General features: G+C 48.2%; 1 protein-coding gene across 1 annotated transcript in view; it reads right to left on the bottom strand.

The window, feature by feature from the left end:
* Positions 1 to 13,025, bottom strand: part of AFF4 (ALF transcription elongation factor 4) — a 907,016-nt gene that overhangs the window by 76,720 nt on the left and 817,271 nt on the right. Inside the window, exon 21 of the mRNA XM_078653083.1 lies at positions 8,500 to 8,543. Within this exon, the coding sequence (XP_078509209.1) occupies positions 8,500 to 8,543 (44 nt within the window). The remainder of the gene's footprint in view (positions 1 to 8,499; positions 8,544 to 13,025) is intronic.

Raw genomic sequence — 13,025 nt, 5'->3', positions numbered from 1 at the left:
GATTACTTTGGGAAGGAATTTTGGATTTGTTCTTAGAACCACCTTGTTAGTTATGGTGTATTTGTAAGAATGGTTCTTGTATGGTTAAAGCCTGGATCTCACTTACTCGCCTGAGAGGTGATCGCGACTAGAAAAGCTACTTTCCATGTAAGGAACTGCAATTCGCATTTGTGTAAAGGGTCAAATGGAGGGCCTATGAGCCTAGTAAGGACAATATTTCAATTCCACACTGGAGAGGGTGGGATCGTATGAGGAATTATCCTTTTAAATCCTTCTATGAATGCTTTGATAGCAGGCACCCTAAACCGTGACAAATGTCTGTTTTGTAGGTAAGCAGCGAGGGCAGCCAGATGTAATCTTATGGATGTATATGCTAGATTACATCTTTGTAGATACAGTAAGAAGCAAATGATGTTTTGAATTGAAGCATCTAGTGGGTCAATTTTATTGTTATTGCAGTAAATAACAAATCTTTTCCAAATATCTGCATAGCAAGCTCTTGCAGTAGGGCGTCTCACTTCTTTAAGGATGTTCATACAATCCGGTGGGAGGTTAAGGTAACCGAACTCTAGGACTTCAGGAGCCAGATTGCCAGGTTCAGTTGAGCTTGATCTGGATGCCTTATCTCTCCATGGTTCTGTGTGAGAAGCTTTGGGGAGAGGTGTAGTTTTTGGTGTGGTACTACTGATAGCTCCAGGAGTGTTGTTAACCATGGTTGCCGGGCCCATGTTGGAGCAACTAGGATCATTTTGAGAGACTGCTGTTTAAGCTTGCTTACTACTAATGGAATGAGCGGGAGTGGCGGAAAAGCATACACAAATCTGCCTGACCAATTCATCCAGATCTCATTGCCTTTGGACAATGGGTGTGGATACCTGGCGGCGAAGGTTGGGCATTTTGTGTTTGTTTGTGTGGCGAACAGATCTATGTCTGGGTGGACCCACATCTGAAAAAATGGATGAAGAACTTGAGGATGAAGTTCCCATTCGTGTATCTGCTGTGTCCAACGACTGAGCAGATCCGCAATCTGATTGTGTACGCCTGGAAGATGTACTGCTAGAAGGTTTATCCTTTGTGAGAGAAAGGTGCAGAGAATGTGCCCCCTTTGTTATTGTATATAATACATTGCTGTCATATTGTCTGTACGGATTTCAATGCCAGAAATATTGCTAGCAATTCGAGGTGATTGATGTGGAGCAGTTTTTGTTGAGGGGTCCACCTGCCCTAAATTGTATGATTTAAGAGATGGGCTCCCCAGCCGGTGAGCGATGCGTCCACTTCTAGCACCATCTGTGGAACTGTCTCTAGGACGGCCACCCCTTGGAAAGGTTTTGTGTGTTCCACCACTGCAGAGAGCGATGTGTGCGGCTGTCTACCACAACCAGATCTGAAAGTTGACCTAGAGCCTGGTTCCACTGACGTGCTAAGCATTCTTGTAAAGGGGGCATCTGAAGTCTTGCAGGATGTACTATGAAAATGCAAGAGGCCGTCATCCCTATCAGCTGCATAAATGCCCGAGATGGTAGTGAATGTTGGGGCTTAAATCTTGTTATGAGGTTTTGTATCCTGGCTATCCTGAATGGATTGGGTATGCCAGGGCTTTGGAAGTGTCTATTGTGGCCCCAAGAAAATTAGGTTTGTGGGGCGGCTGGAGATGTGATTTGGTGAAGTTTATTGTGAATCTCAAGTTGTGAAGCAGGTGAATTGTTCTGTAAGTGTGGTGAACACACTGATTATATGACTTGGCTTTTATTAGCCAGTCGTCCAGGTATGGAAACCCATGAATTTGTTGTCTTCGCAAGTGGGCGGCTACTACTGCCAGTCATTTTGTGAAGACTCTGGGTGCTGTGGTCACGCCAAATGGGAGTACCTTAAATTTATAGTGTTGACCGTCCACTACAAACCTTAGATATTTGCTGTGAGCAGGGTGTATAGGAATGTGAGAGGGGTTGGCCTAACGGCTAGGGCGCTCGACCTCGGACCTGGGGATCTGGGTTCGAGTTTCGGTAACGACGCCAAAAACCCCCTGTGATTCTGGGCAAATCACTTAATCTCCCCGTGCCTAAAATGAAAGTGTGTCCTCATGTAACGTAACTGGTGCTATGTAAAGCGCTCTGATACCTGATTTGGTTCGGGTCTAGTTCGCGCTATATAAAACTCTGCAAAACAAAACAAAACAAACAAACAAATGTGGAAGTCTGCGTCCTTGAGGTCTAGAATGGCAAGGAAGTCGCCGTGTTGGAGTAGTGGGAGGACCTGTTGAAGAGTGATCATGTGAAAACGATCTGATTGTATGTAGAGGTTGAGTGGCCTGAGGTCCAGTATTGGTCTGAGAGTACCGTCCTTCTTTGGGATGAGAAAGTAACGGGAGTAAAACCCTGTGCCTTGATGCAGGAGGGGAACTGATTCTATTGCATGCTTTTGAAGAAGTGATAGAACTTCTTGTTAGAGAAGCGTTAGATGTTCTTTAGACATGGACATTGTCTGGGTGGTATAGTTGGGGGAGTTGCTGTAAGTTCCAGGCAGTAACCATACTGGATAATTTGTCTTACCCACTTGTCTGTGGTGATGGAGTTCCAGTCAGGTAGGAACTGCGATAGTCTTCCTCCGACCGGAGTGGAATGGAATGGGGTCTGGAGGGAGAGGAGGGAAGTCATTCCTTGGTAGTACGGGAGTGTGAGAAAGTGCCATCTTTCTTGCATTGGTATGCCCCCACTTTTTGCTGAACTGCTGATGTGCTTTGACTGAGTGTGCCCTGGGCTCCTGCCAACCAGGTGCCCAGGGCCTGTGTTCCTTACCTAAAAATGGTATTGAAACTCAAACCCAATTGGCATCTCTGGCCACCTGTCAGCCCCTAGTAAATGATACCCTAGGTACCCAGGGCATGGTGACCAGAGAAGACCCCTAAGGGCTGCAGCACTTATTGTGCCACCCTTAGGGGCCCTGTACCCTGACACCCACACACTGCCTTTGCAGGCTGAGTGTCTAAGTACAGAACTAAACAGTCTCGACATGGCACACATCCCTGTGTGCCGTGCCCACACAACCCACTGCCTTGGCATACCTCAGTCACCCCTCTACCTGGGTGCCCTATGCCAGTGGTGTGGGCACAGGTGAATGAGTCCTGTGTCCCTACAAAACCCAGGGCCATTCCTGGGCCCTGTAAGTGCAGTGATGCCATTAAGAGTATAAGGTGCTGGGAGGTTGTCATTACGAACTCCACAGTACTATAATGGCTACACTGAAGACTGACAAGTTTGATATAACTCAGCACATTAAACCACACTGATGCCAGTGTGGGATTTAATGTAAAATGCACTACAGAGGGCATCTTAGAGATGCCCCCTGGAACCTAACCTACAATCCACTTCTTGTCTAAGGGGCTGCCTAGGCTGCTACACAGCAGACATGTTGCTGGACCCCTGGGTGGAGAGCCCTCGCTCTCCTGGGCCTGCAACAATGCACATCCTGGGAGGAGGTGCCAAGCCTCCTCCCCCAGGATGGGCAGGGGGAGCTTCAAAGGCATTCCGCCCTTGGGAGCTTCTCCAGAACATTTGCTGTACTCAGCAACTGGCCCCTACTGGCCCCTACCAGTTCTGACCCCCACTCTGGCGGGAAGACTGGCGGGAAACCCTACGTCAGGAAGGGTGTGTGCCAACTCCAGTTGGTGTTGTTCTGTTAGCAGCTGCACGACCGGTCTTCTTCTTCTTGATCTTCTTTCTTGTTTTCTTATCAGGATCTGCGGAAGGAAGGTTCAGGGAGCCCCTAAATACTGAATTTAGGGGCGTTACAGGTAGGGCAAGGGCAGGGACCAATTGGTCCCTGTCCTGGGGTGGGTACACCCCCTAGCCGGCTCTTCTCCTGTGGGAGGGGGGCAGGATCCTAGCTGTGATTGGGCAGGGCTCCCCATCTTCAAGATGGCCGGAGCCCAGGGTCGTGCTTCACCTCGTCTCCCTCACCTGAGGGGTGGGGTTGGCACAGGCTGGCACGCCCCCCTCCGTGACATAGTTTTTCCCGCCAGTCTTCCCGCCAGAGTGGGGGTCAAGACTTTTGGGATGGCCAGTTGCTGGGTACAGCAAATGGTCTGGAGTAGCTCACAGAGGCGGCTTGCCTTTGAAGTTTCCACCTGCCCATCCTGGGGGAGGGGACCTAGCACCTCACCCAGGATGTGCATTGTTGCGGGCCCAGGAGAGTGGGGGGCTCTCCACCCAGGGGTCCAGCAACATGTCTGCTGTGTGGCAGCCTCTGCAGCCACTCAGCCCAGACGTGGATTGTAGGTTAGGTTTTCAGGGGGCCTAAGATGCCCTCTGGTGCATTTTACATTAAATCCCACACTGGCATCAGTGTGGGTTTAATGTGCTGAGAAGTTTGGTACCAAACTTGGCAGTCTTCAATGTAGCCATTATGGTGCTGTGGAGTTCGTAATGACAACCTCCCAGCACCATATACTCTTAATGGCATCACTGCACTTACAGGGGTACTGTAGGGGATCAGGGCTCATGCACCTGTGCCCACACCTCAGGCACCCAGCTGGAGGGGTGACTGAAGTATGCCAGGGCAGTGGGTTCTGTGGGCATGGCACACAGGGTTGTGTGCCATGTCGACTCTTAGTTTAGTTCTGTACTTAGACACTCAGCTTGCAAAGGCAGTATGTGGGTGTCCGGGTACAGAGCCCCTGAGGGTGGCACAATACGTGTTGCAGTCCTCAGGGGTCTTCTCTGGTCACCATGCCCTGGGTACCTAGGGTACCATTTACTAGGGGCTGACAGGTGGCCAGAGATGCCAATTGGGTTTTAGTTTCAACACAGCTTTTAGGGAAGGAACACAGGCCCTGGGTACCTGGTTGGCAGGAACCCAGGGCACACTCAGTCAAAGCACATCAGCAGTTCAGAAAAAAAGTGGGGGCATACCAGTGCAAGAAAGATGGCACTTTCTCACAAACATCGACTGGTTTTCACTGACATTTTTTCTAAGTGTGGAGTTTTGAAACTTTAAAATATTCCTCTAAAATCAGCCGAATAACGATTGCCGAAATACTCACCTGGGATCAGGAGAGAAGCCAGTGCTGTACTTTCTAGCTCAGAATTGAACCGCAAAAGTAATCCTAACTGTACTTACCAGTTGCCTGCATTTTCTTCCATAGGAAACCATTGACTGCTTTTCACTGAAATTGTCGATTTTTGCAAATTACAAATATTCTTTAAAAATCGTACCAACTACTGAAACGTAAATACTTACCTGTCTTAGGTAGAGGTCCCAGTGCTGAACCTAGGAGTCCAGTACTGGATTACAAAAGTAACGAGAACCTACTTTACCTGTGACTTGAATTTCCTTCCGTAGGATAACATTGCGAGTTTTTCCCTGAAAAGTTTGTCAACTTTGAAAATACATTTATATTCTTTAAAAATTACAACTGTAACCAAAACGCTTTTACTTAACTGTTTACAGCTTAGGTCCCGGGACTGTAGCCAAGTTCTAGTCCTGTGGTTAGAAAAGTAATCCTGAAAGTAATCAACTGCATTTATGTAGAAAAAAACCATTGAGCTCAATGTTAAATTGTGTTTAGAATTGTGTTGCCTATTGCAACCCCAGTAACTATTGTACTTACCAAGTCCATTGCCTTTCTGCACAGTAATTACCTAAAGTCACTCAGAGAGAAAAGTATATTTTGATACTTGTTGGTTCTAAAATAAAACTATATCTTTTGTTATAAAAACAATAGGTTCAGTTCTTGAGTGTGTGAAACCCTTTGCTGACAGTGTGTACAACAAATGCTTTGCACTGTCCTCTGATACTACCTTACTGCTCGACCAAGCTATCACTTTAGAGAGTAAGGTTAGATCTGACTTTAACCTCTGTTATACCTCTGGAGATTGGGGACTCTATACACACTGTATCTTACTTTGGTCCAGCATATATAGAGCCACTTTCTTACAGGGAGGTTCGGTTGTTGCTACTGCAACCTCTCCCTTTGTTATTATTTCCTCTGCACCCCCTAAAATATCCCCTGTGGGGGATGTTTGTGTAGGAGTCCTGTAGGAGGAGGAAGTAGTGTCTGTGCCAATATTCTTGGATCCGCCCCTATAGAAGGAGCGACAAAAGGCACCTTGTGTGGGGTGAAACTGTAATGCTCCCATAGATTTTGCAGTGTCTGTGTCTTTTTTCATTTTTTCGAGTGTGGTGTCCACAGCTGGGCCAAACAGTTCTTGATAAAAAAGCTGAGTTAAATGAGTTGCTTGCACCTCCTGTTTAAACTTGGAAATGCGTAACCATGCATGTCTGTGGAGTAAGACACTGGTGTTAATAGATCTAGATGCAGTGTCTGCTGCATCGAGGGCACATTTGATGGATGCATTTGTAATTAACTTGCCCTCCTGGACCAGATTGCTGGTTTTGGCCTTTTACTGGTCAGGTAAGTGTTGGATAGGATTTTCAAGCTCGTCGTAGTAAGCCCTGTCATATCTGGCAAGTAGTGCTTGCGCGTTAGCTATCCTCCAGTGATTGGCTGCTTGGTAGGCAACTCGTTCACCTGATGCATCCAGCAGTTTAGACTCCTTATCTGGGGGTGGAGCATCACCAGAGGTTTGGGAATTTGCATGTTTTCTTGCATTGGACACTACTAAAGAATCTAAGGTGAGTTGTCCTTTGATGTATACTGGATCTTTAGGGGCAGGCTTATATTTTTAATCAATCCGGGGATTGAGAATCCTGGTCCCGACGGTCTTTAAATATGTCTGGTGCATGTTTAATGACACCTTTGAGCATTGGCAACGTGTGTATTGCTTTTTGTGACTGGGCAAAAGTGTCCAGTAGGAAGTCTTCTTCCATGTGGTCGAAATGTAGTTCCACGCCATGATGTTGCGCAGCTCTAATAATGAGCTGACTAAATATTATCCTATCATCTGGGGGGGGATGGCTTAGATGAGTATGGGTCTGGATCAGGAAGGTCTGGATGATCTGTGGGATCATTGTAATCGTCCCATGTAACCTGTGTTGGGGTAGTGTTATCAGGGTCATCTCAGGGATCCTTATTGTGTCCACCCCATCCCCTAAATTAACCTCATCCTGTGGTGGGAAGGATGAGCATGGAGAAAATCTAGGAGAGGGTGTAGGAGAGTTTATAGGAGACAAAGGTTTAGTAGGAAGGATAGAAGAGGGTCTTATGGGTGAAGTTGCAAAGTCTCTTCTTTAAAGGTACCTCAGGTGTGGGTGAGGGGTCAGATTTCCTCTTTGTTGGAAGACTGACTATATGGCCTGTTTTAGGGTCCACATGTAATGTTTTTTTTACGGATCGAGAGCATTTGCCCAAAACAGTTCTTTCTGCTTATCTTCTTTCGTTGACGATTTTTTCGGTTCCGAGCGTGGCTTTGATTTGGTCTCTATAGCTGTAGGAGGAGCTTTGTGCTCCTTTGGCTCCGAATTCGGAGCAGAGTCTGAACTTTCCGGTTCCGAGGCCTTCTGGTGATTCAGGGCCGAAGGGGTCGGTGTTGAGCACTTTTTGGGCGTAATGAAGATGTCTATCCCCGATTTCGTTACCAAAGGTGTTTTTCAGGTACTGATATGCGGCTTGCTCGGTTCCGAGCTGCCAGAAGGCTTTTCTCTAGTTTTCGGGGCCTGGCCCGGAGGCGGGGCTTCTGAACTTTTCTTTCGCTCCCGACTAAGGCCTTCAGCCCAAGTTTTGACCAGAGCCTTCTGTTTTCCAGGTGGGGAAGGGGCATTTGTACTCACTTGTTGCCCTAGAGTGATGTGGTCATCGGAGTTGGTGTCGTCCGCTTCAGAGACTATCTCAAGCTCTTCCAAATCCTTTGCCTCTGGAACGTCGGGCCTTCATCGAAAAGGTCTTCTGGCACCAGTGCAGCCTGTTGCGCCATAACGTGTCGTCGAGCCCTGCGATCACGGACGGTTTTCTTGGATCGAAAAGAGGCACAGGCTTGGGAATCCTTTTCGTCGTGCTCTGGTGATAGACAAATGTTGCAGACCTTGTGATGTTCACTGTGTGGAAATTTAGCTCCACACTGGGGGCATTTTTTTTTTAATGGAGTCCTTTCCATTAGCCGTAGGCCCGAATGGCGCAGATAGGTCCGGCGGCCCACGTCGACGATTGGAATAGAGGATTTGGGAGTTAGCACGTCGAAAGGCATGCAAACGAAACAATACCGTTGAGTGTGATTGGTTGCGCGTTAAAAGGGGTTTGGAAACACAGTATGGTACCGTACCGGAGCGCATTAAGTCACATCCGAACCCGATGGGTGAAAAAAACAATCTTGGGATGGAGACGATGCCCATGCGCACTATCGTCCAAGGAAGGAGTCACCTATCTCTTGACTACAAAGACTTCTTCCAAGACAACAACAAACTTCAAACATCCAAGCCTAACACCAGATGGCGATCTGTGCACAAGTATGTATTCTGCAGCTCATATGAATCGAACACTATGGTTATTTAAAAAATGTGTAGGTTGTCTTTTTACAAACAGAATAAATTTAAATTATTTCTTACCTTCCTAGACCAGGCGATGGAGCTTGAGAATTGTTGTACGAATTCTGTTGAAAGAACTAAAGTGTGTCAAACAGTATAAATGTATATGTAATAATACATTCATTGTCAAATTTGCAAAGCAAATTTTAAGTTTAATGAAAGTCAAATACTACTAGAAAGGCACATCTTTGCAAAGGTACACAGGATGCTTTTATAGGTGAATAAAGAAAACGAAATGTAGAAGTCTAAAAACATAACTTTACATGTATTAAGCATCAGTGGGCAATGAACATTTACATCACTGAAAAAAACAGGATTGCTAAATAGGGTGTAAACAAACAGGTCTCTGCTTTCAGGTGGGTCTGTGGCTGAGCAGCCACAGATAAACAGTCTAAAATTACATTAACCCCTTAAGTGCTGCCGTTGGCCAACGGTCGTCACGGGCACTACCTCCCCAGTGCTGCGTGCGACCGCTGGACGTCCAGTTCAGCACCGGATAATGGACAGCGCAGCACTGGGGAGGTTTGTTTACTAGCTCCCAAGTGGTTAAACTTTGTGAGGAATCCATGCTTCCCTGGTAGCTTGCCACAAACTAACAGTAGCAGGAACGTATAAGTTACTTACCTTCGGTAACAATGTATCTGGTAGAGACTATTCTAGCCGCGGATTCCTGGAGGACAGGAATAGAAAGCAATCTCCCCCAAACCCGGAGTAGCCAGAGCAGCAGGGCACCGGAACCCCATCCTCCAAGAACCAAGGGAGGAATGAATCGCTCCCCAGATAGTGCCTTCCTTGTTCTTGACGCGTGGCTCCAACAGGAGACAGCCCCCTACCAGGAGGCGAGTACCAAAGACCAACCCAAACGTCCTCGAAGAACAGGGGAGGAAGGGCAGGCTGTGAAGGAATCTGCGGCTAGAATCGTCTCTACCAGATACATGGTTACCGAAGGTAAGTAACTTGTACATCTGATAGTGACTACTACGAAAGATTCCTTCACGTAGAATAGATACCCCTGCAATACCCTCCGTCCCTGCCAGGCAAGGGGAACCCCCACAAGAAGAACCCTACAGACCCCAAGGGGATGTAGGAGGGAAAGAGAAGGCTGAAGAGGCTCATACACACACACAGTAAAGGAACCAAAGGCAAGGGCAGAGAGGCCGAAGCATTCTACTCCCCCACAAGGCAACATAACTTCCGAACAAGACCAAGACAGGAAAAGCGGAAGAAGAAGCCTAGAGGGCCCAAGGAAACGAGGGAAAAGAAGGGGGACCCACTCCAGATGGAGAGTAGCCTGCTAGCTAGAACAACGCCGGCAATCAAGCCGCCAGAAGTAAGAAGGAGAACAACCACCTGAGGCCCCAGGAAATCGAGTAGGCGGTGCCTGGCAAGGGAGAACACAGAAGCGTCCCAGACCTCAGGCCAGGAGCAGGGAAAGGAGGAAGTTGCCCAGGCACACCACTACGAGTGGCCGTGCACACAAACTCAAGGAGCAAAAGCAACCTACACAATGCCATGGAGAACAGGTACACGAAGGCGACCAGAACCCTCCAGCAGAGCTTAAGCCATATGACCTAGGGTACGATAAGCCCCAAACATGGGAACCCTCTTTGGAAGAAGTTCCGTAGCAGAGGAACAAACAAAAGAGCCAGAGAAGGCCTAATCTCAGGGCCAAGTCTGCACAACAATTTCAACGCATAAACAAAAGAGCAGTCCAGCAGCCAACAATGCTAAAGTCTCAAGGACGCAATGGCCAGAAAACGCACTCCACAGCCAGAACAACCGGCCTAAGAAGGCCCAGACTCAACCCGACTCAGGAATCACTGAGGAGGGGACGGAGGAGGAGGATGATAAGGCGGAAGAGGAGGACGGAGCCTTGCCAAGAGCCTCTGGATGGTGGAGTCGGCCGGGGCATGGAACAACATACTGCCAAACGGAAGATCAATGAGCCGCTCCCGAATACTCTGTGGGAATACTCCATCCCGAAGCCAAGCATGGTGACGGAGAGCGATCGAGGAAGCCATGGTCCAGCCTAACACCTCTGAAATATCCAGCGCAGAGTGGAGAATAAACGCCACCAGCTTCCGGCCATCCAACGCAAGATGCCGTAAGTCCACCAGACCACCCTCCTGGAACGCTGCAGATCCCAGAGACTCAGCCGAGTCCCACAAACAGGAGAAGGCCCGAGCCAGCACACACAAGGTGTTCAGGGCCTGCAGGGCAGCGCTGGTCGAGGCGAACATATTGCACCCCCAAAAGTCCAGCCAGCGTGCCTCTCGGAACGGTGGAGTCAGAAGTGGGGGCAGGGGGGAAAAAGCAGTAAGCAAAAGAGCACTGGAGGCAGAAGGGTGGAGGGAAAGGCACGCCAGGTCACGCGATGCCGGTGCAGAAGATGCTGAGGCTCCGGATCCCCTGAGGCAGGATGCCTCCAAACCCCAGTCAAGTAAGAAATGAATGAACCTTCAAAGGGAAGTAAGATTTCCCTCCCACCTGAGCCCTGGTGGAGGACCTCCAGTAGATTGACCGCCGGAAAGTGAGCAACCGGGTCACCCATACGCAGGATGCCCACAGCCGTGGACACTGCGTAAGCGAAGGCCACACCCGTCTCCGTAGGGCCCGGCGGCGGGAAAAGCGATGGCTGCAAACTAAGGCAGCCGTCCCTGAGGCCCAACGGGGAAGGCAAGGGCCAGACCTGAAAGTGAGAAGGAGCCGACGAATGAGGGACCTGCCGCTCTTCCGGCGAACACCTCTGAACCAGGAAGGGCGGAGAACCGCCCTTCGACGCCAGCGAAAAAGCCACCACACTGAGACCCATCTCCGGGAAGGATGACAACAAAATACAGGCTGCCTCTGGAGAAGGAGCATCCGAAGACAACTCCGTGGCACGGCCCCTATGTGAGAAAGTGCCATCTTTCTTGCATTGGTATGCCCCACTTTTTGCTGAACTGCTGATGTGCTTTGACTGAGTGTGCCCTGGGCTCCTGCCAACCAGGTACCCAGGGCCTGTGTTCCTTCACTAAAGCTGTGTTGAAACAAAACCCAATTGGCATCTCTGGCCACCTATCAGCCCCTAGTAAATGGTACCCTAGGTACTCAGGGCATGGTGACCAGAGAAGACCCCTAAGGGCTGCAGCACTTATTGTGCCACCCTTAGGGGCCCTGTACCCTGACACCCACACACTGCCTTTGCAGGCTGGGTATCTGAGTACAGAGATAAATAGAGAGTCGACATGGCACACATCCCTGTGTGCCATGTCCACATCCCTGTGTGCCATGCCCACAAACCCCACTGCCCTGGCATACATCAGTCACCCCTCTAGCTGGGTGCCCTATGCCAGTGGTGTGGGCACAGGTGCATGAGCCCTGTGTCCCTACAGTACCCAGGGCCATTCCTGGGCACTGTAAGTGCAGTGATTGCATTAAGAGTATATGATGCTGGGAGGTTGTCATGACTAACTCCACCACAGCACCATGATGGCTTCACTGAAGACTGAAAAGTTTTGTATCAAATTGCTCAGCACATTAAACCCGCACTGATGCCAGTGTGAGGTTTAATGTAAAATGCACCAGAGGGCATCTTAGAGATGCCCCCTGAAACCTAAACCTACAATCCACGTCTGGACTGAGAGGCTGTCTAGGCTGCCACCCAGCAGACATGTTTAGGCAAAAGGTCCAGAGCACACAATATGTATCTGTAGACTGGTTTGTTGTTAGAGTACTGTTAGTAGGGATAGATCAAACCAAGCGTAAGTTTTCAAAAGTTTTATTCACAGGCAGCGTTCACCACTTGGGAATCACTGCAAATATCACTCAAGCCGACACGTGTTTCGTCACAACATGTGGCTGTGACTCTTCAGGGCTGGAATAAAATAATAAAATAAATGCGATGTCAATTTTATACGGAATCGCGTGTTAAAGAGGAACACCCGTGGCGTGGAAACCAACACAGAAGGGATGGGAAAAGGAAAAACTCTTTTTATGGTGACTTCTCATATCCTATCAAAATGTACTTCCCGAAGGGAAGTAATCTCCTGGTGTTAGGGATAGACCAATGTGTCGTGACAATCGGCGCAATTTGGGTTCATAACATGAAAAGCGTTATATAAATATACAAGTGCAAGTGTACGGTGAGATAAATAGTACTGTTTTTGATTTTAGATCAAGTTCTTTACTATAACACAATAAAAACGTAAGTTGGCCTCTAGTATAGTTAATTCAAGTAATGACAGATGTAGCATTTTCTATACTGACGGTACAGTGAAACATGATAGAACAGTGAATGAAACTCCCAGTTATTAGATCGGTGTCTAGTTGAATAAAAGCTTACTTTGTAACATGGGGGTTGTATGCCACTAGCTTGTTGCTTGGTGATATAGGATTTATACAGATTTTCCTGAATCCGATGGTAAAGAACATGCCATCATATATACAGGATTCAAAACATATTTTAAGTATCCTAGCAGACATCACCTGGCAACCTGGATTGATAATGGCGACCCTGGATGTGGTATCATTATATACCTCTATTGAGCCGGATCTAGGATTGGCAG

Source organism: Lissotriton helveticus, chromosome 7 (genome assembly GCF_964261635.1).
Source record: "Lissotriton helveticus chromosome 7, aLisHel1.1, whole genome shotgun sequence".
In the NCBI taxonomy this organism is placed as follows: Eukaryota; Metazoa; Chordata; class Amphibia; order Caudata; family Salamandridae; genus Lissotriton; species Lissotriton helveticus.
This window is presented reverse-complemented; position numbering and strand designations above follow the sequence as displayed.